The sequence below is a fragment of the Anolis sagrei genome, chromosome 1 (genome assembly GCF_037176765.1).
Source record: "Anolis sagrei isolate rAnoSag1 chromosome 1, rAnoSag1.mat, whole genome shotgun sequence".
Classification (NCBI taxonomy): domain Eukaryota; kingdom Metazoa; phylum Chordata; class Lepidosauria; order Squamata; family Dactyloidae; genus Anolis; species Anolis sagrei.
In genome coordinates this window covers 56,129,107-56,153,915 of record NC_090021.1, presented here as the reverse complement: position 1 = coordinate 56,153,915, position 24,809 = coordinate 56,129,107, and the positions used below count along the sequence as shown (strand labels likewise).

Genomic DNA, 24,809 nt, shown 5'->3' with positions numbered 1-24,809 from the left:
TGTAATGTTGAAAGTCTTTCCTTGCACTCGAATTGAGATCATTCTGTCATTTTTTGGGTTGTATCCAAGCACCGCTTTAGCGAATTTCTTATTAATTATGAAGGCTACTCCATTTCTTCGATGTTCCTCTTGTCCGCAGTAGTAGATCTGGTGGTCATCTGATGTGAAGTGGCCCATTCCAGTCCATTTCAGTTCGCTGACCCCCAGAATGTCTATCTTTAGTCTTGACATCTCACCAATAACAACATCCAATTTGCCCTGGCTCATAGATCTTACATTCCAGGTTCCTATGGTGTGTTGATCTTTAGAGCATCGGATTCGTCGTTCACCTCCAGTACCGTCGGCCGCTAGCCTTCCTTTCGGCTTTGAGCTAGCTGCGTCATCACATCTGGGGCTAGTTGAACTTATCCTCTGCTCCTCCCCAGTAGCATTTTGGCCATCTTCCGACCTGGGAGTCCCATCTTCCAATGGCATACCGACATATCTCTGGTTGTACTGGTCCATTTAGTTTTCTTGGCAAGGATACTGGAGTGGTTTGCCATTGCCTTCCCCAGGGATCATGCTTGGTCTGACCTCTCTGCCACAACCGTCCCGTCTTGGGTGGCCCTTCACGGTTTCGCTCATGACATCATTGAGGTGCTCAAGCTCCAGCGCCCCGACAAGGCGGTGATCCTTTGCTGGAGCATCATCCTTATGGCTGCCTTCAAAGGGCCATTGAATCTATGAACTGAGAATCCATGGATACAGAGGGCCAACTATATACACACACACATATAGTGGTCAATGCTCTTTAATAATAAATCTTCATTTATATCCTGTTTTTCTCCCTCATGGGACCCAAAGCAGCTTACGACATATTAAAATCATGTAAACAACAATCCAAATACATTGATGACAAGTATAAAAATCTTTAGATGTTATTGAATGACAACTCCCATCACTTTTGATTATACGTCATGCAGACAGGGAAGAATGGGAATTGCAACCCAATAGCATTTGGGCCTCTGAGGTTGGGGAAAGGTTAAAAGTCATTTTAAAGTCAGACACCATATCCACAAGATTTGGATCTAAATCCAATCCCCTCTATCCTGACTACCGTAAACAGAACAAACTGCAGCCTATCAGATGTTACTGAATGACAACTCCCATCGACTCTAGTTATGAGGTCTAATGCTCGGCAATACAGGAGTTGTAGGCCAGCATCTGGAGGGCCATAAAATGACAGAGGGCCGGATTTGCCCCACTAGCCTTGCCACATGTGCATTAAGATGTAAGGCAGCCAGCTGTGCGGGTTTCCACATTCTCAGTGTCGGGATGGAAGAATTTATTTATTCATTGGGTTCTTGTAGATTTTTCGGGTTGTATGGCCACGTTCTTGAAGCATTCTCTCCTGATGTTTCACCTGCATCTGTGGCAAGCTTCCTCGGAGGTTGTGAGGTTTGTTGGAAACTAGGAAAATTGGGTTTATATATCTGTACAGTCCAGGGTGGGAGAAAGAACTCTTGTCTGTTGGAGCTAGGTGTGAATGTTTCAATTGGCCACCTTGATTAGCATTTGATGGCTTGACAGTTTTTAGGTCTGACTTGTTACTGACTGGGAAAATCCTTTGCTGACAGGTGATTAGGTGTTCCTGATTGTTTCTTGTCTGGAGTTCCCCTGAGTTTTGTTTTTTATTTACTGTTATAATTTTAGAGTTTTCTGAGTACTGGTAGCCAGATTTTGTTCATTTTCATGGTTTCTTTCTTTCTGATGCAATTGTCCACATGCTTGTGGATTTCAGTGGCTTCTCTGTGTAGCCTGACATGGTGGTTGCTAGAGTGACCCAGCTTTTCTGTGTTCTCAAAGACTATGCTGTGTCCAGGTTGGTTCATCAGGTGCTCTGCTATGGCTGACTTCTCTGGCTGAAATATTTATTTATTATTTATTTATTTCACTTGTATACTGCGTTTCTCCCCGCAGCCGGAGATTCAAAGCTGTTTCCAACATAATTATGGCAACATTTAATGCCTCACATACAGGAACCTAACATAACAATAATAACATATGATTATCAATTAATTTCTATGAAACACATATACTCTGTACCAGAATCCATAAGGGGAGAATAGTGGGAAAACAAAATATCAAACAAATAAAGATTATTTTATGATCATCACTTTTTGGAAAATGTTTATCCTTATCATGCTGGCATCACTTCCCTCACTCTTCACAGTCCTTTACTGAGGTCCCGACGAAACTATAATGCTCACATTAGTTCAAGTAAATCAGTGTTTCTCAACCTGGAGGTCGGGACCCCTAGGGAGGTCACAAGGGGGTGTCAGAGGGTTCAGCAAAGACCACCAGAAAACACTGTATTTTCTCTTGGTCATGGGGGTTCTATATGGGAAGTTTGGCCCAATTCTATTGTTGGTGGGGTTCAGAATGCTCTTTGATTGTATGTGAACCAAAAAATCCCAGCAACTACAACTCCCAAATGTCAATGTATATTTTCCCCAAACTCCACCAGTGTTTTCATTGGGGCATATTGAATATCCCAAGTTTGGTCCAGATCCATCAATGGGAGGGCTGTTTCTGAGACTCTAAGTGGGGAGAGGAGAGCAGGCATGCTTGGCGCATGGCAGCGTGGTACGCCTGCATGGGCAAGGTTGGAGGGAGGCTCGTGCCAGCAAATCTCTTCAAGACATGCGAGTTCTGTGTAGGAAGTTTGGCCCAATTTTGTTGTTGGTGGGGTTCAGAATGCTCTTTTGAGTGTAGGTGAACTATAAATCCCAACTCCCAAATGTCAAGGTCTATTTCCCTCAAACTTTACATTTGTGCATACTGAGTATTCGTGCCAAGTTTGGTCCAGATCCATCATTGTTTGAGTCCCTGTGCTCTCTGGATGTAGGTGAACTACAATTCCAAAACTCAAGGTCAATGCCCACCAAACCCTTCCAGTATGTTTTGTTAGTCATGGGAGTTCTGTGTGCCAAGTTTGGTTCAATTCCATCTTTGGTGGAGTTCAGATTCCTCTTTGATTGTAGGTTAACTATAAATCCCAGAAACTACAAATGACAAAATCAATCCCTGCCCTGCAACCCCACCAGTATTCAACTTTAGACGTGTCAGATATTTCTGCCAAATTTGCATCCTGCATATCAGATATTTCCATTACGATTCGTAACAGTAGCAAAATTACAGTTATGAAGTAACAACGAAAATAATTTTATGGTTGGGGGTCACCACAACATGAGGAACTCTATTAAGGAAGGTTGAGAACCACTGAAGTAAATGGAAGCCTCTGTGACAAGAGAACAAACTGGGATTTATGGAGCCAGGCAGAAGGGTGTAAACCAGTTTGCACACCCGCCACCTGAAGGGTTTTAGACTGTCCCCGGTTTTTAAGACAATTAAGTTTTCCCTCCAACAGATAATGGAGATAATATTCTTTGCAAAACGTGTTCTCCTACACATAGAATCATAGAATCAAAGAGTTGGAAGAGACCTCATGGGCCATCCAGTCCAACCCCCTGCCAAGAAGCAGGAATATTGCATTCAAATCACCCCTGACAGATGGCCATCCAGCCTCTGTTTAAAAGCTTCCAAAGAAGGCGCCTCCACCACACTCCGGGGTCAGGACCTGGGCTTCTTTTTTCAGAACTGACAGCTGCAAAGCGAACCCTGAAGACCTCCTTTCCCTCTGTTTCCCGTGCGACGATTCCGCGACGTTCCCTGACGCTTTAAATGCCAAGTGCGTGATGAAGAGCTCACGCGAACTACGTCAACCAGCGGCCTGCCGTGGTGCATGCTGGGAGACGCGGACCGAGGGGCGGAGCCTCTTTGGCTCGCTTGGCCTGGCGGTGGGGAGCGGGGGGCGGGGTTTAAGAGCCTGGAAAGCGCGCGCGCTTTGAAAGCGGGTTTGATTGGTTCGCGCGCTCCGCCGCTGTCTCTTCGCGCGCCTTGTTCGGTACAGTTTGGGGGTGCAATGAGGGAGGGAGGCATCTGTGGAAGGGAGGCCAGTTAGCGGCAGCCTTGAGTGTCCCCCCCCCCTTCCCTCCGGCGGCCCTAGGAAGCAGCCCTGACCCCCATCTCGCCTCCTTTAAGGTAACAAAAGGGCAGCAAGGGAGATCTTGTCCCTTTAAGTGGTTCACGGGTTGCGCAGGATATACATATTTCGTCAACGATGGAATCAAAACAAAGCGGCTCCCTTCATTTTTATTCATAAAAGGTAAAGGTTTCCCCTTTGACCTTGAGTCTAGTCGTGTCCGACTCTGGGGGGTGGTGCTCATCTCTATTTCTAAGCCGAAGAGCCGGCGTTGTCCATAGACACCTCCAAGGTCATGTGGCCGGCATGACTGCATTTATTTATTTTATTTCTATATGTGTTTATATCTCTTCCGACAGGTCTATCCAGTTAGCTTTCAATAATGAGTGTTGATTTACATTCTTTTGCCACTATATGTCAATTCTTTATATTTGTTATAAATTTTCTCATGTATGAGTGTGTGTGTAATCTATGTAATTAATTGTATTTTTAATGTTCATTTGTTTTTGAACTTCACCATGAGCCATCAGGAAAGGCGGGTAATAAAGAAAATATTGCTATTATTATTATTATTATTATTATTATTATTTACTGTAGATATGTGTGTACATGAATAGGGTAGGCCAAAAGTCACAAATAGGTTCTATATATTTTGATTTTAGTATTTTTAGTATCTTAGTTTTTATCTTGCACATGCGGCCCGCTCATTGTTATGTTATTTTATTTTACTGTGTATGATTTTGCTTTATCATCTTTGTACTCATATGTTGTGTGCATTTTACAGAGTTGTAATTGTGTTTTGGTTTGACTTTATTGTAATATGCTGTTGGGCTTGACCTCATGTAAGCCATCGCGAGTTCCCCTTGGGAAGGTGGTGGCAGGGTAAAAAATAAAGTTTATTATTATTATTATTATTATTATTATTGTATATGATGCCATTTATGAGATGTATGATGTCTTGGATGACACTTAACGAGATTTTATTTTTCACAGAGTATATAAATTTACACAGATAGGTAGATAGACACATACTATTTTATATATAAATGTGTGTGTATATACACACACATATATGTACACACTACATATGACCCTATGCTGTTGCAAATTAAAAACAAAAGGAGTTATTAAATATTGAAGCCCCCTGGTTTCTTTTGGCCCGCCCAGTATGTGTGTACAGAAAGTCCCCATGTTACAAACAAGACTGGTTCTGTAGATTTGTCCTTAAATTGAATTTACATGTACATTCTTAAGTGTAACTCCAGCCAAATCTATGTAATCTTTGGATGGCATAGGGAAGGGTGAACACCCCTGTGGTGTTTGTTTTGCTGTCTGTTCCCCTGTTCAGAAGATTTCACCTCACTTCCTTTCTCTGTGATAATTGGATTTTGAAAATAATTGGCTTGTTGTGGAAAAAGATTGGAGAGAAAGTTTCAGTGGAGAAACCTTTTCCCCTTGACAACTCTTTCAGGAGTGAATTCTCCTTCCGAGGGGTACATTTCTCTCACTTCCTGTTGTCCCACCCCCATTTGTAACTGTGAGTCATTTGTAAGTCGGATATTTGTAACTCGGGGACTGCCTGTATATGAGAATCTGCAGTATCTTATTCACTCTCCAGGGATTCCCAAGCTTTGGTCCTCCAGAGGTTTTGGACTTCAGCTTCTGGGATTCCTGACAGTTGGCCAAGATGTTTGGGGCGTCTGGGAGTTGAAGTCTTCAAAAGGTGGAGGACCAAAGCTTGGGAACCACTCACCTACACAAAAACTACGTGATGCACAATTATCGTTTATGACATGCAAGGCTGAGACTCAGGAAGCATCTGTTAACACATTTATGGTTTATTGAAGTACCAAGTGGAAGTATCAGCCTCATTTTAGTTAGTCACAAGTTTCTGTGTAAAATTAACATATTGATCCACCTTTATAAATTATATAACATATATCCTTCTGTCTACATGAAGGGTGAGTAAGCAAAGACACCAGATTCTGAGGCATCTAGTTCCTTCCTGCCATATTCTCATAACATTTGGGTGCGGGGGTGGGAGATAGGTAAGCATGGAAGTAAGTCTTGTAGTGATTTTCAGGGTTCAGTGAAAACTCCCAACCTGGACCTCCTGAGTTCCAGTCTGACATTTGATCCATCACACCACACTGCATCTTTAGAAGCATTTGTGTTTGTGTTTTTTCCTTACTAGTCGGACAAGCCTGACCGAAGCACAATGGGAATCCCAGGTTTGCTCCAGTTTATCAAAGAGGCTGCTGAACCTACTCATGTCAAGAAGTACAAGGGACAAGTAGTTGCTGTGGATACTTACTGCTGGCTGCATAAAGGAGCCTATGCTTGTGCTGAAAAGCTGGCCAAAGGAGAACCAACAAATCAGTATGTTTAAAGCTAACTCATGGGTTTTGTTTGTTGTTTGTTTGGTATACAACCCTTCAACATTTGCTGGAGTTAGGGGCACAAGACTCCCTTAAAAAATTTTAAATGCAAATTAATATTTTTTACCATCTTGCAATACACAGTCATGGACCAGAAAATCATATTATCAATATTTTGTTGAATGCAATAGACAACAGTTGATAAATGCCTTCCTAACCTTGTGATATTAGAAGAGGAAAGTCATTTTCACTTGTTAAAGGTAAAGGTTTCCCCTGACATTAAATCTAGTCATACCTGACCCAGGGGGGTGGTGGTGCTCATCTCCATTTCTTGATTGAAGAGCCGGCATTGTCCGTAGCCACCTCCAGGGTCATGTGGCCAGCATGGCTGCATGGAACGCAGTTACCCTCCCTCCAGAGCACTACCTATTGATCTACTCATATTTGCATGTTTTCAAACTGCTAAGTTGGTAGAAGGTGGGCCTAACAGTGGGAGCTCACCCCACTCTCTGTATTTGAACTGCCAACCTTTTGGTCAGCAAGTTCACCAGCTCAGTGGTTTAACCTGCTGTGCCACCAGGGGGCCCATTTTGTTAGAAATGATATTTCTTTAGCAAACTGCATTTTACTTTTAAGTGAAAGATGTTATGCCAGATGTGTGACGTATTTTTCTTTCTACAGATACGTAATTTATTGCATGAAACTTGTTGATATGCTTCTGTCATTTGGTGTCAAACCAATTCTTGTATTTGATGGATGTACCTTGCCATCCAAAAAGGAAGTTGAGAAATCACGGCGAGAGTAAGTCAAGTTTATAAGTCAGTGATGTGTGGCTCCCGTCTCTTCCAAATTCAGAAAAGTACAAAGACATGCTATTTAAAAATGCTTAGAATCAGGAAACCTAACTAGTATTGTTGCAGAATGTAAGCATGCTTTTAAAATGAATACTCTTATATGAAAATAAACCATATATCCAAATAATCCAAACATCATGTTTTACATAGCAAGAGGGGAGTATATAAAAAGGAACAAACAGTACAAATAATGTAATGAAATCTAGGTTTAAAATGTTTTTAAAATCCTTCTGTTATGCTAGATCAGGGGTCCTCAAACTTTTTAAACAGAGGGCCAGGTCACAGTCCCTCAAACTGTTGGAGGGCCGGATTATAATTTGAAAAAAAAACATGAATGAATTCCTATGCACGCTGCACATATCTTATTTGTAATGTAAAAAACACTTAAAAACAATACAATACTTAAAATGAGGAACAATGTTAACAAGTATAAACTTCTTAGTATTTCAATGGGAAATGTGGGCCTGCTTTTGGCTGATGAGATAGGATTGTTGTTGTTATGTACTTTCAAGTCATTTCAGACTTAGGTTGACCCTGAGCGAGGGCCGGGTAAATGACCTTGGAGGGCCGCATCTGGCCCCCGGGCTTTAGTTTGAGGACCCCTGTGCTAGATTGTCAAGCTGTATCATCTTGGGAATTATTGCCCAGCCTAACTGGACAAAACTGAATTAAGTAAGTCTGCCTTCGACTTTCATGTCTTTTCTTGTGAAAAGTCATTCCAGAAAGTTCATTAACTTGTTACATTTGCATCTAAAATCCTTAAAGGAGTTATAATTAAAGTAGAAATTAGTATGTACGTGAAAATGCTCTTGAGTATAAACATAGAAATCTCTCAATCCTGGCCTGGAAGTCTGTCTCAGTAAAATCAGTGGAATAGCATTCAAGTAATATTCACTTGCATAACAGATTAAGGCACTTGAATTCTCCTGAAAGCAATGTGGTTTTATTGCACAGAGATACACTAATAGTAATTTTTTTCAAGTGCAGGTGAAGCACAGTTAATGTTTCTAAAGGTGTTTAGATTTAATATGAAAATATGTGATTTAGCTCCTCCCCTTTATCAATTGTCAGGCTGCTCAAAAGCACCACCCAGAGTGGATTTTCACAAATGCATTAATGTCTACTTTTTGTTTGATTTTTGTTATCTTGACAAGTTATATATCTGGTTTTCAAATTGCTACATAGTACGCACATTCTTGCATACTGGGCATGTTTTTTGCACCTAAAGTAATTCTATTGCTGCCCACTTGGTTGGTTATGATGACATGGTATTGAGATGATGGGTTTATTTTCTTAACCTTGAAGAAAACGGCAAACAAATCTTCTGAAGGGGAAACAGCTACTCCGAGAAGGAAAATTATCAGAAGCCAGAGAATGTTTTTCACGGAGTATTAACATTACACATGCCATGGCCTGCGAAGTTATTAAAGTAAGTTATACGTTTTGGATTGTAGTTGTTTGAAAACACCTTTACTTTTTATATTTAGTGGCAAGATAACTGTCTTTCCTTTAACCCTGAAGTTTGCATATATTAGAATGGATTAGAAACTTAAAATTACACATTACTCAGTAATTAATTGTTTTGGGTACATATAAATAGGAGCCCCCGGTGGCGCAGTGGGTTAAACCCCTGTCCCGGCAGGACTGAAGACCGACAGGTCGCAAATTCGAATCCAGGGAGAGGTGGATGAGCTCCCTCTATCAGCTCCAGCTCATGTGGGGACATGAGAGAAGCCTCCCACAGGGATGATAAAACAAAATCATCCGGGCGTCCCCTGGGCAACGTCCTTGCAGACGGCCAATTCTCTCACACCAGAAGCAACAAGTAAAAAAACACTTTAATATGGGAATATTCCATTCAAAGCTTTAAAATCTAATTTTAATCTAATTTTAGTGTCATATACTAATATATTTACTAATAAATAAAAGGTGTGATTCTAACTGAGGTAGGTTTTACCACTGTGTCTTGGTTTAGCATTGAAGGCTTCAGGTGTAGGGTTACATGACTAAACATTTCTCCCTCCTTTCTCATATCGCCCTTACATAAGAATTAAAGAAAAGCCATATTGTATCAAATCAAAGGTCTTTTTTACTCTTCTGTTTATGTTTGAACAATCTTGCCAAGAAAAACTTATGAAATGTTCACCTTATTGTCACTATTTTAAATCAGAACTGACTCGAAGGCACATAAAAATAGCAACTTAGTTTTCTGTGTTCTCAATCTCTAATTGCTTCAGTATCTTGATCTTTTTGGTTGCCCTTTTCTTCACCTTTTCCAGAATGTCTTTTTGTTTTACAGTGACCAGAATTGCTCTAAAAATTCTAGATTTGGTCACACCATCAATTAATGTAAGAGTAGTATGATACTTTAGTTTCACTGCATTTTCTAATTGGGCCCAGCATAAAATTTGCCTTTTTTTTACATCTACCGCACATTGAGTAAAAAAATTTTATTCTGCTATCCGTAGGCTCACAGTCCTGTTTTTGGTTAGTTAATGTCAGCTCAAGTTCCAACATGTATATTTCATTTTGAGTTCTTTAAGAACTCAGGTGAGTGCCATTTGGTCTCAGTTATTGTGGAAGTCTGGATGACGTTTTCAGTTACTTCAATAGTCACTACTGTTTACATTAGCTTTGCACCCTTCCCTTCTGAAAACATTCCTAGTTCAGTGCTTATGGCAGTTATATTTATTTATCGTGTCAGAAGCAAATTGAGAATATAGTTAAAATGTATTTTCAAAAGGGGCAAAGTTAAAAACTTGGCATTGTACTAAATGTCCTTTGTCCAGAAGCCACTTGGAGTGCCTTGGATGTGGTTGTAAGAAGGTCCTCTATTGTGCACGTGGCAGGGCTCAAACTGCATTGTAGTAAGTGGTCTGTGGTTTTCTCTTATCCACACTTGTATGTTGTGGACTTCACTTTGCAGCCCCATTTCTTAAGATTGGCTCTGCATCTCGTGGTGCCAGAGTGCAGCCTGGTCAGAATCTTCCAAGTTGCCCAGTCTTCTGTGTGCCAAGGGGGAGTTTCTCATGTGGTTTTAGCAACTGTTTGAGGTTCTGGGTTTTAGCCTGCCACTTTTGGACTCTCGCTTACTGAGGTGTTCCTGCAAGTATCTCTGTAGATATTAGGAAGCTGTTTCTTGATTTAAGGCATTGGCATGCTGGCTGATATCCAAACAGGATGGGCTGGTGATATCACTGCCTTGGTCCTTTCATTATTGGCTACTACTTCTCGGTGGATGTCAGGTGGTGCAATACTGGCTAAACAGTATAATCTCTCCAGCAGTGTGGGGCATAGACATCCTGCGATAATGCGGCATGTCTCATTAAGAGCCACATTCACTATTTTAATTTGGTGAGATTTATTCCCCATGGGGCGTGTATATTTAGCAGAAGAGTAGCAAAGTGCAACAGCAGATGTCTTCACTGTATCTGGTTGTGATTCCCAGGTTGTGCCAGTCAGCTTTTGTATGATATTGTATCTAGCAGTTACGACAGTTATGACAGAGTAGGTTGCTTGTCCCCTATTCAATTCATGGCATCGCTTGTTAAATGGAGGGTGGATTAATATGACTGGGACTCTGGAAAGGTGTCATGTGAGAAAAGGTAGACCAAATCATAATATAATATGGCTTCATGTGTTCATATGTGAGACTAAGAATATTTTCAAGTATACTGATTCTTTTCAGGCTGCCCGAGCCCAAGGAATTGACTGCATTGTTGCTCCATATGAAGCTGATGCTCAGCTGGCCTACCTTAACAGGATCGGCATTGTTCAAGCTATAATAACAGAGGATTCTGATCTTCTTGCTTTTGGATGTAAGAAGGTAAGAAAGATCCAGGGCAATGCCACATCTCAAATATGCCTTTAACCTGATTCCATCATTCCATATAACCCTGTGTCAGAATGTCAATTTGGTAATTGTAATTCGGACCTAGGTTCCTCATTCCACATGGTCCCTGTACGGTACAAGAATGTGAATATTATAATTTACCAATAATAACTTGTAGTAGAAGTAGTTAAAAACCTATCACAACTTCAAGATGTGGCTTGGAGAGGCATTCTTTTTTCTACACTTAAGAAACTGGGATAAAAATGCACTGGATCACAGAATATAAATGAACTGTACTTTTCAATGAACAAAAAAACATTTCTTTCATATGTTTGAGATCTGAGAAATTGATTTTGTGAAAATAGATTATGGGACTACCTAGGTTGATCCTTCTGTAAATTTTAAATTAGAAGAATTCTTGACATCAGAGAGAATGTATATGTGCACTGGATTAAAGTTACTAGAGCTGGATTACTTCATTATTTAGGTGTATACAATATTTCCTTTTGCATAATTACCTCATAGCAATTGTTAGAGAAGTCCTGCAAGGTAGGCAAGCTTTGGCCTCCCTGGTGTAGGTGTATGGCCTTTTACCCTACAAGTGCCCTCAAAAACCAGCTTTGAAGAACCTGGAAACATTTCTAGGAAGTATGAAAGCTGAAAAGGGTGGTAGTTCTTTGACTTTAATTGCAGCTATAATAGAAAAAGTTTATTGCAAATCATTTCTTATTCCTTCCCTAAGAAAACCCTGTGAAGTTCACGGGACATCTGAATCAACAGGTGACTTAAAGTCACAAACACCAAACAGGTGTCTGTCTGATATAAACAATTGCTTAGAGAGACATGTCAAAGAATCTACTTGAAGATATTAGATTTGTTTGGGGACACTACAGTCTGCATAAACTGTGGGTTTCTATAAAGGACTTGTGATTTTGCTTGTTCTTTTAGGTGTTTCTGAAAATTGATAAGCTTGGAAACGGCTTAGAAATTGATCAAGCTCGGTTAGGGATGTGCAAACAGCTTGGTGATGTCTTCACAGAAGAGAAATTCCGTTACATGTGTATTCTGTCGGGCTGTGACTACCTTCCATCGATTCATGGTATTGGATTAGGCAAGGCTTGCAAGCTACTTAAAATAGCTAACAATCCTGATATTATCAAGGTAAAGTAGTCTTCATCATATCATAGTTCACTTTCATTTTCAGAAGCTTCTGCAAAAAATGGAAAGAAGTTGCTTTACGCAAAGCATTTCATTTAGTTGTTGATGAGCTGGAGATCAGTGCAAAGAAAAGCACTTTAGCAATGGTACACCTCTAATAGTATTACACAGATCGCTCATATATTTGTAATATATGTTGACTGGAACTTCATTGTCTCTTGTGTATAGAATTCGGATTCCATATAGGATGTTTTTTGTATCTTTTTGACTGAGCTGATTATTTGTGGTTGCCATTTTGTCACCCTAAATCATCAAAAGCTCTTAGTAATTTCATTCTGGGCTTACACTAGTATTATCATCATAGTTTCTAATAACTGATCAAATGTATGTCATGCAGATTTTATCCAGAAAATGTGGTGGAGTATTTCTGACTGCTGTTTCTCCTAAGTAAATCTATTACATTTTTTCCCTAGGTAATTAGAAAAATGGGGCAGTATTTAAAGATGAATATATTAGTACCAGATGACTACTTACAAGGATTTATTCGTGCCAACAATACCTTCCTCTATCAGCTGGTTTTTGACCCAGTCAAGAGGAAACTTGTTCCTTTGAATGCTTATGAAGATGATATTGATCCAGAAACATTGCATTATGCAGGGAAGTATCCTTTCTCAAATAAGAACATAGATCACATAAAGTTCCTTTCCTTTTATGGTGTCTTTTGAGGTCCAGACAAAGTTAAGAACTTTAAGATTGCAGTTATGTGGAATTTCTTGGGGAATAAGTCATTTTAAAATCTGCACAATCTTAGAACTGGGTCCAGTGATAATTCTGCCAAAAAAATTAATGGAACCATTTTTTCTCATTGCAGTTCTTCAAAAATGCTTGGGAGACTTTCACAACAAATGTTAATCTCTGTGTACAGGATAGAGAGAGAAACTCAGTCGGATTTGAGCAATACTGGAGGCATTTTCCTTATCGTTAAGGACAATTCTATAGAGATCTGTAGAGAAAAAGCTATTCTTTGTAAAGTTTAATATGAATAATCTCATGAATTGCTTATACTTTACTTAAATGCAAAGACAATACATCTTTTTGTTTCTTATTTCATACATCTTATGTTTGCATGAGCATTTTTATTGTCTACTTAGGAGATTGGAAGCTGCAAAGTGACACTTCTAAAAACAAGAATATCCATAAAGGAACCTCATTTTTTCCTTAGTTTGATTAACTTAGACACTTTGGTGACAGCACTGCTTTTCATATTGCTCTTGGAAATAAAGACATCAATACAATGGAGCAAATCGATAATTACAATCCCGATGCATCGCAGGTAACATGTTGAATTGTAACTAAGACGTGTAGGGAATTTGAAATTATGTGGTTGCCTGATTTGTTGGATAAAATATGGACACAAATAAGCTTAATACGTATATATAGAAAAAAATACCTTTTATGTCAGCATTTGATATCTTAAAAATACCATATCAGCAAGCCATTCCCTAGAAAAATGATAGATACTAATTTGTCAAAGGAAGCTGTAGGGACCTCACTTGTGTAAAACCTAGAATGTTGTGAGATCTTCTTAGTTGTCATAATAGCAAGAGGACCATGGAATTAACAATAAGCTACTTGATAAAGGCAAATCTCCAAATATGTTCCTGTGACTGATAATAAAGAGTGAAGCAAGGACTAGTGATTCACCCATCACAGTGTTACTTACATTGGCCTTCCTGTTACTAGACTTGGTCCTTGTACTTTGCTATACATCAACAAGTGACTCAGTAGGTTCAGTGTGTGTTCGCAAGTTAAGACCAATCAATTGGATTGTATCACCAATATAACCTCAAAACAACAGTTCAGTATTACTCTGCTGGCAATGTAATGTCATGTAAGTGACCATCATATATCAACATTTTCTCTTCTTTCCCAAAGTAAAGATGATGAAAAGTATTGGTATATGAGATGGAGCAGCAGTGCACCTGTCTTAAGCATCTGTAAGCAGTTGCTGATAAACTTAATTAGCATACCATCAGGCAGAGCTCAATTAGGCCCAGAAGCCAATGAGTGGCCCTCTTTCTGTCCCAACTCCTATATTATCCTGATAGAGAAGGAGAGAAGAAGCAGACACAGCTCCATCACGCTTAAACTCAGCAACTGATGAGACCCTCCCTCTATAGTTCACCCGCCTGTGCTGTGGTCCTTGGAGGAAGAGAACAGCAACCAGTACCTGCTGAATTTAATCCTCTGTCCCATTGCTATTCCCTTTTCCTTATACATCTTTTCTTTTTAGATTGTGAGCCTGAGAGCAGGGAACTGCCAAATTAATAAGTGTAAACTGTTCATTTAAAGCACTATGTACACTGATAACACTATATTTGTCATCTTCATCTAGGAGTCTCCCCAGTCAGGGCCTAAATACCCATTATAGTATTGGGCAAGGACTGAATAGCCACCAGCAAAGTTTTGCTGACTAATTTTCAGTGTGTGTGTGTGTGTGTGTCTATGTCTATATCTTTCTTTCTTTCACACATATTTATTTTTGTTGTCTCTTACTGTAGCCAGTGCAACCCAGAAGTCGTGGCTGGGATAACCAATGTGCTAGCGAGAAGCCATCCAGTCTAAAGAGCATTTGGAGTAGAGACTATAAGCCTGGTTTCACTGCCAGTGATATCAAAAACCATGAACCATTGTTTAAAAAACCCACAACCAGAGGCATGGAGCAGTTAATTAACACAAAAGGACTAAATCTTCCTGGCAAAGCACTACTGGCAAAAAGGCCAAGACTTGGTATGACCATTTTTTAATTACAGATGTTTTCTGTAGAAAGGAAAATGCCAATTAGGTTGTTCAAATGGTACCGAAGCTTAATATTTAAACTGCATATTTTTGTGTTAATTCCTTCTTGGTCCTTTATATGTTGTGAAGGAATTACTAATACAACATTAAAGAATAACATAATACAAGAATAGTTGGCATATTTCCATAATACTTTTAAAGTCTATTTTTGCTATGTTTACTTTTCTGCTTCTGCTCTCAACAAATGTATTGATTTGGTATTTGAAAGCTTGGCATTTATTCCTTTTCCCCTGATTAATAATAATAATAATAATAATAATAATAATAAGCTAACAATCTATTTCTCAGTGCATATGGGAGAGGGACAGCCAATCAATGAACTTTTCTTTTTCTTTTCTTTTTTGGAAAACAGTATTTTACAATATGTTACTTTTATGCTCAAGTATAATCTGCATATATATTTATGTTTAGAAGAGCTTTCAGAAGGAGATTTGTTGAGCCAGTATTTTTCAAATCCAAAAAAATCCAAGATAGAAAATGAAGAAAATGGAGAACATAATGACTCTACTAGTGCCTTGTCTGTGCTCCATTCTTCAAAAGACACTCCCAAGAAAAAGGAGGAGACAGACTCTCAGCTTAGACCTAGAAACAAATTTGCTTTCATTCTCCAGAAGAAAAATGAAGAGAGTGGTGCAGTTGTTGTTCCGGGAACTAGAAGCAGGTATGTCCTCTTTTGCAATAAACAATAACATTCTTAAGGAATATAATTTGACAATTCCCCACTATCTATAAAAATTACCATCATTACTCAAAAACAAAATATTGGATTGCTCAAGAAATGTAATCTGGTTCATACTGCCCATTAGCAAACCAGAGTAAAACACAGCTGTTTTCCAAAAGACGCAAGGGGAACTAACAAGCCTTTTCAGTAATATATTCAGCTCTACTTTAAAAACCTGGTGCATGTCAACTGCCAGTTTTACTAACTGAAATACCCAATGTTACTTAGCTATACCTCACAAGGGACAAATTATACAATTGTAAAGTCAACAATGAATATTTCTAATAAATTGCGTTACAAAATTCACACCCAGGTAACACTGGGTACATCAGCTAGTTATTAAGAAATGGTTGTCTTGACTGAGTCACACTCTTGGCCTCAGAGAAAGGTGCAGACAATCCCCTTTTAAATAAAGTCTTTAATTGTTGCCTTAAGCAACAATTTTAAATAAAGTCTTTAATTGTTGCCTTGCTTTCACCTGAAGTCGCACTCTCTCAACTGGAGAGAATTAAAAAAATTACATTTTACTACACTGATTGCTTGCTTGACTGAAGCGCTAGCCATGACCTTTGGGGCTATGTTTCCTTTTTGTGGAGTACAACTGAAGCATCTTCTGCAAAGCCCACTTTAAACATTACATGTTATTAACAGATTTGTGTAAATGGGTAGCATTCAGAAACTTTAATATCCCCATTTTTGGCAACCCTATCATTGAGCTAAGGGGACCCCATTTGGAGTCAGGATCCACAGTTTAAGAAACAGTGGTTTACTTACTTAGACGATCCCTCGTTGTCTGAGTATGATGGCCTTCCAAGTGTAGTGTCTTGGATGTGTAGCTGACTGTGGAGCCCTATTCTTGATCCACATGTTCTTCCAATGAGGGCATCGGTTTACTGTATAGGCAAGTGCGCTTCCAATACATGCAGATACCTGAATATTAGAAAAAACCTCCATGGGAATGCAATGCACCAAACACAACTGGGTTTCTGAGTTCGGTTTATAAGGTTGGACTACAAAGCAGTTGTATGCACGCTCTTGGCCAATGGCAATTATACTAGATTCCTTAAAATGGAGCATAAGTCCCCCCGATTTTAATGATGTGTACTGTAGATGTATTCTATAAACCTATCGTGAATATAGAAAAGATATACCCTATGCTTCAGTAGGTTTCCAGACTGAGTTAGAAAAATGAATATGATAAATAAATTATACTACCAAAGGCCATGGCCCAGTTCCTTCCATCTCTTTTTCTCCCCACAGCCCTCTCTGATGCATAAATGCAAACAGAGTAAAGGAAACTTGGCATGCTCAGCTAGTGCTTGTAGACATTCTGACTAGTCTCCTTTTCCAACAAAAATGCCAGGGGCCTTTCTGATGCAGTTGTGTACAAGGGCAGATTTCCTCCTGTTCTTACTTTCTTTCTCTTCCATCTCTTACAACTAAAAATGTTCATGTAGGGTATTGTGTACAATCTGCACAGATTATTTTGTAAGTTATGTAAGCAAAAAAACAGAGAGTAAGAAGGAAATGTCTGTAGCATCACAAAATATCTGTTTGTGTTCAGATAAAAAGGAGAACACTTGTATATAGAAATATTGTGAAAGTAGGATTTTCTGCTAAGCAGTTGGTGTGCATGTCATAGACAGGCAGTATAATAAGTGTGAGAAGTCATTCCCTGCCTTCCGAATTCTTCATAGATTTGTATATTTCAGATTTGTTGATAAGGTAATTAATTTTTCGCATGATAATGTCAATGATGGTTATAGCACTGAAAAATAAATGTATCATTTTAATATCATAGTAGCACTAATATTTTAGTTAAGAAATGCAAAGATTGCTAATAATCTGTTCTGACAGGTGCATTTTGAACTATGGTTAGTGTAATAAGCAGAAGTTAGAAAAGCATAGATCGAGTAGATCACCCTGGGTCAAGCCTAGCTGATCTAATTTTTAAGTTCTTCCATCAATTATTTCCATTCAGCATTCTTAATGTCCATAGAAATGTTTGATATAAAATATATCAGCCGATATTCCAAGTGTCTCCCTTGTAGTGAAAGGTGAACTTCTAACATTGATTAGATTTCTTCATGAAGATGGATCCTTTCATTAACGATCCACATGCTTCCCATGATTTTACCCATATTAGGTTCTTCTGCAATATAATGGATCTGCCTGACAGACAGCCAAAGGGCAAAGTTCTCCAACCATCCCAGGATTGTGAGACTACTGAAGCAGAATGCACACCAGTGGAAGATCACAGTCCTCACTTATCAGAGGCGGAAGAACTAGAAAGAACCATCCCATCATCCCTTGGGGCAACACAGACCAGCTGCTTCAGTTGGACAAAGAGCTTTTCCGAAAAACCTGAGTCACCCAGCCCATTGCAAAATGTATCTTTTCTAAAGCGATTCCACCGGCAAACACCCAGTAAAGTCACATCCCAGAATTGTAACGCATCACAGATGACGAGTTCCACAATAAGTACAGAGTTGGATGAGGAAGCATCACATTTGAAAGAACAGGGGAGCTTATCGGAACCAGAACTTGATGTGTCATCAGAAAGCAATCTGGACACGTCAGAAAATTCACCAGTGACCAAGAAAAATGTTGTTGCTGACAGAGTAAGATCATCACTCTGTGTTCATAAAATTGTCATAGTTGTCTCAAGGGTGTCTCTCTATTTATTATAATAGGCATACATCTGGCTCTCTACTATAAAAATGTTTTCTAATGATGAAAAGTGTTGCCTGCCTGTCGGCCTGTCTACTGTATTAAAATTGTTATCTCATACTTACCATGATTCTGGTGATGAGTCAGTTTAAGAATTTATCTAGATTTCCTTGCAAATCAGTTCATAGAATCATAGCGTGGGAAGAGAAAACAAGGGCCACCCAGTCCAACCCCCTATCATGCAGGAACACAGAATCAGATCACCCCTAAAAGATGGCCATCCAGCCTCTGCTTAAAAACCTCCAGAGTTCTTTACACAATAAAACCCATTGGGTTCAGTGGGATTCCATCCAGATAAAAGGACAGAGGTTTTATCCTTTACTCATTGTCAGCAACAGCAGTCTGACAATTATGTTCCTTGACTTGAAATGTATTTTTACTATTTTAGTATTTTTGGGATAAATGTTAAATTTTATAGATTGGCAAAACCACAGTGTTGGATTGGTAATAAAATAATACTTAATCATTGCTTTTTTATTTTTGTTTTGTACCAAAGGAATCTGATCACAGTTCACAAACAGTCTGCAAGCCGAATTCTCAGATCTCTCCATACTTCAAATCATCTTGTACAGATGATAAGGATACAATTCTCAAGAGTATGGTGTGTCTCCCCCCCCCCCCCCTCTTGTTTGAATCTTTCTTCTTGTGACTTTAGATAGGATATTATGTCTTTCAGAAAATAATTGAATTGTAAATTCTTACAACTAGGAATCCTTTTTGATAGTTATCTTACATTTCTTGTCTTAAGGGTTATGGGATGTTTACAATAGACATTTGATCTTATTCGCATAGCCACTTTGATGTAAGTTAGTCGAGGGTACCTGTAAATTGAAAGCAGAAAACCACTTCACTAAGGCAAATAGGCAGGTCACTACAAGGATGGTTTTTGTACAACACATAACACAGTCCATGTTGGAACATGTCACAGAGATGTAAAACCAGCAATTTGATGAAAATCTCTAAAATATTTCACATGCAAATTTATCTTTTCCAGCCAGCACCGAAAATATTGTACTGGCTAGTATAAAAGTATTTATAATCCTTTCCTTTCCCTTCTTTCTTTCATTTGCTTAATTTTCTTAAAAGGAGAAATAATAATAAATGTCTAATCAGTACCTTCAGTAGATATTAAAAACTATCCATTTGTAATATTTGTTATGGGAAATTCAAATTATTCTCTACCCCAATATTATTTTTTGGATTATAGTGACATCTTGTGGTTAGTGGTTTGACTGTGCTGAAATGGAAAGTTCATTCTTCCTCTCCTGTGTCTGTTTGTGTATATACATATGCATTCACGGCTACAGCAGATTTTTGCAAGAATTATGTGATCCTATCTTGGATATTTTAACATTTTAATTACGGCATTATGTATTTCAAATTACTCTTACAGTACTTTTAAAAACTAACATGGGAATAAACAGCTCTAAGCTTTGCTTTTTAAGTGGAATGATCATACAGGCTGAGTATCCCTTATCCAAAATGCATGTGATCAGAAGTGTTTTGGATTTAAGGTTTTTTTGTTTGTTTGTTTGTTTTTATTTTGGAATACTTGCATATACATAATAAGCTATTTTGAAGATGGGAACCAAGTCTAAATATGAAACTCATTATTCTTTTATGCACCCCTTGTACACATAGCCAAAAGGTAATTTTATATATTTTAAGTAATTGTGTGCATGAAACAAATCTGTGAACATTGAATTGTATGAAAACAAAGCTGTTACTGTCTCAGCCACCCCTGTGGACAGTTTTGAATTCTAGAGTATTTTGAATTTTGTGACAAAGGGAAAGCTTGGTAAAAACCTTATTCCGGAAGAATACACATGCATGTACATACCCCAAAAGCTATTTTCTAAACCCGTTAGTTTTTTTATTGGTAAAGAGCTCATGTGGGATAATAAATCTGTTGAAATTTTCAATGAATTATATTGTTCAGTGTCACAGTTTTCACATGATATGACAAATATAGTGCTACTCTGAAACAGTTGGTGTTGTTCCACTTTCTATAGGTTCCTGGATTTCATAAAACTAATTCTGCAAATCCCCCTGTTGTAATGAGGTGCAAATCACTGGTGCCTGCAAGAGCAAGTGGCTTAAGTAAGAAAATTACAAAGTCAAAGAAGAAAAACCATCATGATGTTGAAAATAAATCAAACCTGCAAGTCACAATTCATGAACTGTGGAGAAGCTTCCAGTTTAAAAGGTGAATATTCCTTTTACCTAAGGATCATGTCTTCATTAATTTAAATGTTAAGTTATTTTATTAACATATTGAACAATCATATTCAATACAAATCTGATCCCATTGAAAAGGTAGATGGTATTTGTCAGTACACACACACACTCACTCTCACATGATTGTTAATGTAGCTTTTAGCACAGGCATGTTGGCATTCCCAGAGGCTCAGAATTTCTAAGGTTGATAAGGGCAGTTTGAACTGGTTCGCCTCTACTCAGCAGGGAAAGTTGGAACAAAAATGTAAGTAGATAGATATTCAAGAATTTCTCATTTATATGGGTTGCTAGAAATATTTGCTTCAGAACAGACTTCCTTTCCCTTGATCACTGATCATTACACAAAAGTAATTTAAATCACTTTTTTTCTTTTTGCAAGAGGCTGGGCGGCCATCTGTTGGGGGTGCTTTGATTGTGTTTTCCTGCATGCAGGGGGCTGGACTGGATGGCCCTTGGGGTCTTTTCCAACTATGATTCTCAGAGACCTTTGCATATTTAAAATTCCTAACCGCTTCCATTGTTTTCTTTCCCTCACTATATTTTTATTCACATTTGTATTTTCCATTTCTCTTAATGTGTTGTTTATCACCACTCCCCTGCATGTTTTGCTACTTTCCATCCATGCATATGGGAGGATAATTGCAACTTGAGTCTAGTGTCTTATACCTATGCTTCCATTGACTGTCAGACCTTCCTTAACAGGACTGACAGTCAATTAAGTAAAAGAAATCCTTATATGGCAATTGTAGCACATTCATAGAATCATAGAATCAAAGAGTTGGAAGAGACCTCATGGGCCATCCAGTCCAACCCCCTGCTAAGAAGCAGGAATATTGCATTCAAATCACCCCTGACAAATGGCCATCCAGCCTCTGCTTAAAAGTTTCCAAAGAAGGAGCCTCCACCACACTCTGGGGCAGAGAGTTCCACTGCTGAACGGATCTCACAGTCAGGAAGTTCTTCCTAATGTTCAGCTGGAATCTCCTCTCTTGTAGTTTGAAGCCATTGTTCCGCGTCCTAGTCTCCAAGGAAGCAGAAAACAAGCTTGCTCCCTCCTCCCTTTAAAATCATTCGAATGTGCATATTTATTTATTACTTATTTATTCATGACATTTATATGCTGCTCTTCTCACCCTGAAGGGGACTCATAGGAAAATGGTGCTAGATATCAGATACTTATTACAATTGTTTAGGGTCCCATTTTGATGTTTATTCGGTCTCATAGTGTCATGCAAATTTCAGAAACTTGCATTGGTAAATGTTCAAATTTAAGATTAATATACATGGAATTGAGAGGAATGCTAAAAGTAAGCGCCCAGCACTTGTAATAGCATGTCTCTGAATAAATGACTGGAGGAGATAAGGGGTTGGATAACGAAAACCAAACTGAAACTGAATTCAGACAAGACAGAGGTGCTTCCTATGAAGAGTTCTAACCTAGGGATGGAGTTACACTCCCCCTGAAAGACTGTCGCAGCTAGGTTGTGCTCCTGGATCAGTCTCTCCAAATGTCAGCCCAAGGAAATGCAATGGTCAGGAGTGTTTACTATCAGCTTTGGCTAATACGCCAGCTGCATCCCTTCCTAGGTTTGGAGGACCTAAAGATGATGGTGCACATGTTGGAAACCTCAAGGTTGGTCTTCTGTAATGTCCTTTACATTGAGCTACCTCTGTACCATGTTTGAAAACTCCTTAGTTCAAAACACAGAACCCAGACTAGTTACAGGAACATCCAAGAGTCATCATATTACCTTAGGACACTGGGGTCCTCTGGGGGGTAGCTACTCCAACCAGCCAGAACCCAACTGGTGACCATCAACAAGAGGATCTTTTCATCAGCTGCCCCAAGAATGTGAAATTAGCTGTCGGAGTGTAAAACACTTCTGAAGACCTCTCTCTTCCAGCAGGTCTACCCAGTCAGTTTTAACTATGAATTTTAAAATCACATGCTAAGTGTTTTAACATTTGTTTCATGTATTTTAATATGTCTATGTTTTAATATGTGGTTTTATGGATGTATATTAACTATAGTGTCCCGTCTCAAGCTGTAAGAAAATATGGGTAATTAACACAAATTATTATTTTCATTTTGCTTACATAGCAGTAAGCATACCAATGAACCAAGCACTTTTTAATGGAGTTCCAGAGATGAGGCTAACTGACCATTGCTTCCCTGCCATCTATGAGAGCAAAGCGTTCAGCTTCTGTTCCCTAAGATAGAATAATTCAATAGTGGGGTGAGCTCCCGTCAGTCAGTTCCAGCTTATGTTGGGACATGAGAGAAGCCTCCCATAGGATGGTAAAACATCCGGGTGTCCCCTGGGCAATGTCCTTGCAGATGGCTAATTCTCTCACACTAGAAACGACTTGCAGTTTCTCAAGTCACTCTTGACACAATTTTTTTCAATATTTCCAAATTGGATATTATCTTGCGAAGCATTTTATTTTTCATGTCTACTTTTAATCGCACAGGAAGCTACCATATATTGAGCCACACCTTTATTTTATCTACCAAAAGTTTGGTGACACTGAAAGCAGGAGTTTTTCTAAAACCTGCCTGAACATATAGAGTAACATCTCTGGAGCCTGCTGCATGTAAAACCTGTGCCTTACCACGAAATTGCTATCAGTAGAAGAGATACTTCCAAATGCTGGAAGTAGAAGCAGTGCAGGCTGTACCCATTTTGGTAATTGGCTAGGGGCACATTTCTGTTCAAAGTAAGAATTAAACAGCTGCAGTGTTCGGTTCACTAATATGCTAAATAGAGGATAAATTAGATCCTTTTAAAAATCACAGTGGTACTGAACTCAATTTGAACTGTCTGTGCACAACTTTATTCCTGGATGTTTCCTTTCAATTTGCAGGGATTCTCAAAAACTACCCTCTTGTAAAACAACAAAGCCATTGTCTCCAGTCAAAGATAACAACATTCAGCTCACTCCTGACACAGATGATGATACTTTTAATAAACTTGAATTCAGTCATGTGCAGCGGAAGATATTTCAATGAACTCATACTGCAGATTTGAGCAATTTTATAATCATTGGCAGAAATAATGTCAGGAAATTTCGATTAATTGTTCTAAAATGCAAAAATCAAAGTAAAATTTGTACTTGTTTGGCTATGAGCTATAATTGTAATGTAGTTTCATCAGATCTTGTTGAATACCTACTTGAATAAAATTATTTTGATACACATGTAGTGCTTGACTGTCATTATTTACATGTGAGAAAGCAAAACGTTTGGAAAAAAATATGTGGAAGATGCAAGATGAAGAATACAAAATTTTGTTTTTTTATGAACAATTCTAGTTCTGAATGGGGCAAAGAAGCTGAAGAAAAAGGTATGAGCACGTATTCTTTAGAGCCCTTCTGACAAGTCACTTAGGGTCCTTCCACACAGCCATATAACCCAGAATACCAAGGCAGATAATCCACAATATCTGCTTTGAACTGGGTTATCTGAGTCCACATGGCCATATAATCCAGTTTTATATAGATGTGTGGAAGAAGCCTTACATAGGTCAGGTGTTAAAAGGAAGACTCCATCATTTAATTTAAATGGTTCAGGGTTACAAATTTTGTGAAATACTTCATTCAGTGCAAATCTATATTCTGATTTTTCCAAGAAGAATTCTGACAGATGTATTTGGTTGTCTTAACTTGCCACGGCTTGATATGAACAAAAGAGTATTTTGTTAGATGTGCTCTTCTTACAACCAATTATGCCAAACCTTTTAGTGAACAGCCTGCTCACCCAACTGGTACAGGGATGAGAACTTGACAGATGTGTCCAAGCCTAGTCTCAGATGTGTGTAATTATTTGCTGAGTTAGGGGGCAAAAATAGTTGACAGTTGAGTGTCAATATCAATAATTCATAAAAGCTTTAAAATAATGAATTTAGCCTATCAGAAGTAATATTTAGCTTCCATATATAACCACAGATATCAGTGATTCCTAAAACATGGTAGGATTATGACTAGAAACAACTACTATAGCCCATTAAACAGCATG

At 38.7% G+C, this 24,809-nt stretch overlaps 1 protein-coding gene across 3 annotated transcripts; it reads left to right on the top strand.

Moving 5' to 3' along the window:
* Positions 1 to 3,842: 3,842 nt before the first annotated feature.
* On the top strand, positions 3,843 to 23,990 carry EXO1 (exonuclease 1). Of its 3 annotated transcripts, none has more exons than XM_060753885.2 (14): positions 3,843 to 3,946; positions 6,219 to 6,403; positions 7,084 to 7,203; positions 8,562 to 8,685; positions 10,945 to 11,082; positions 12,037 to 12,249; positions 12,720 to 12,907; positions 13,483 to 13,579; positions 14,808 to 15,036; positions 15,517 to 15,766; positions 17,973 to 18,447; positions 19,053 to 19,157; positions 20,569 to 20,762; positions 23,660 to 23,990. In XM_060753885.2, the coding sequence occupies exons 2-14, from the start codon at positions 6,243 to 6,245 to the stop codon at positions 23,802 to 23,804; spliced, it is 2,439 nt and encodes an 812-aa protein (XP_060609868.2). In that variant the 5' UTR covers positions 3,843 to 3,946; positions 6,219 to 6,242; the 3' UTR covers positions 23,805 to 23,990. The 3 variants fall into 3 exon arrangements, with proteins under 3 accessions (XP_060609868.2, XP_060609870.2, XP_060609869.2); XM_060753887.2 differs by having other exon boundaries at positions 3,862 to 4,083; XM_060753886.2 differs by having other exon boundaries at positions 3,862 to 4,207.
* The last annotated feature ends 819 nt before the right edge of the window (positions 23,991 to 24,809 follow it).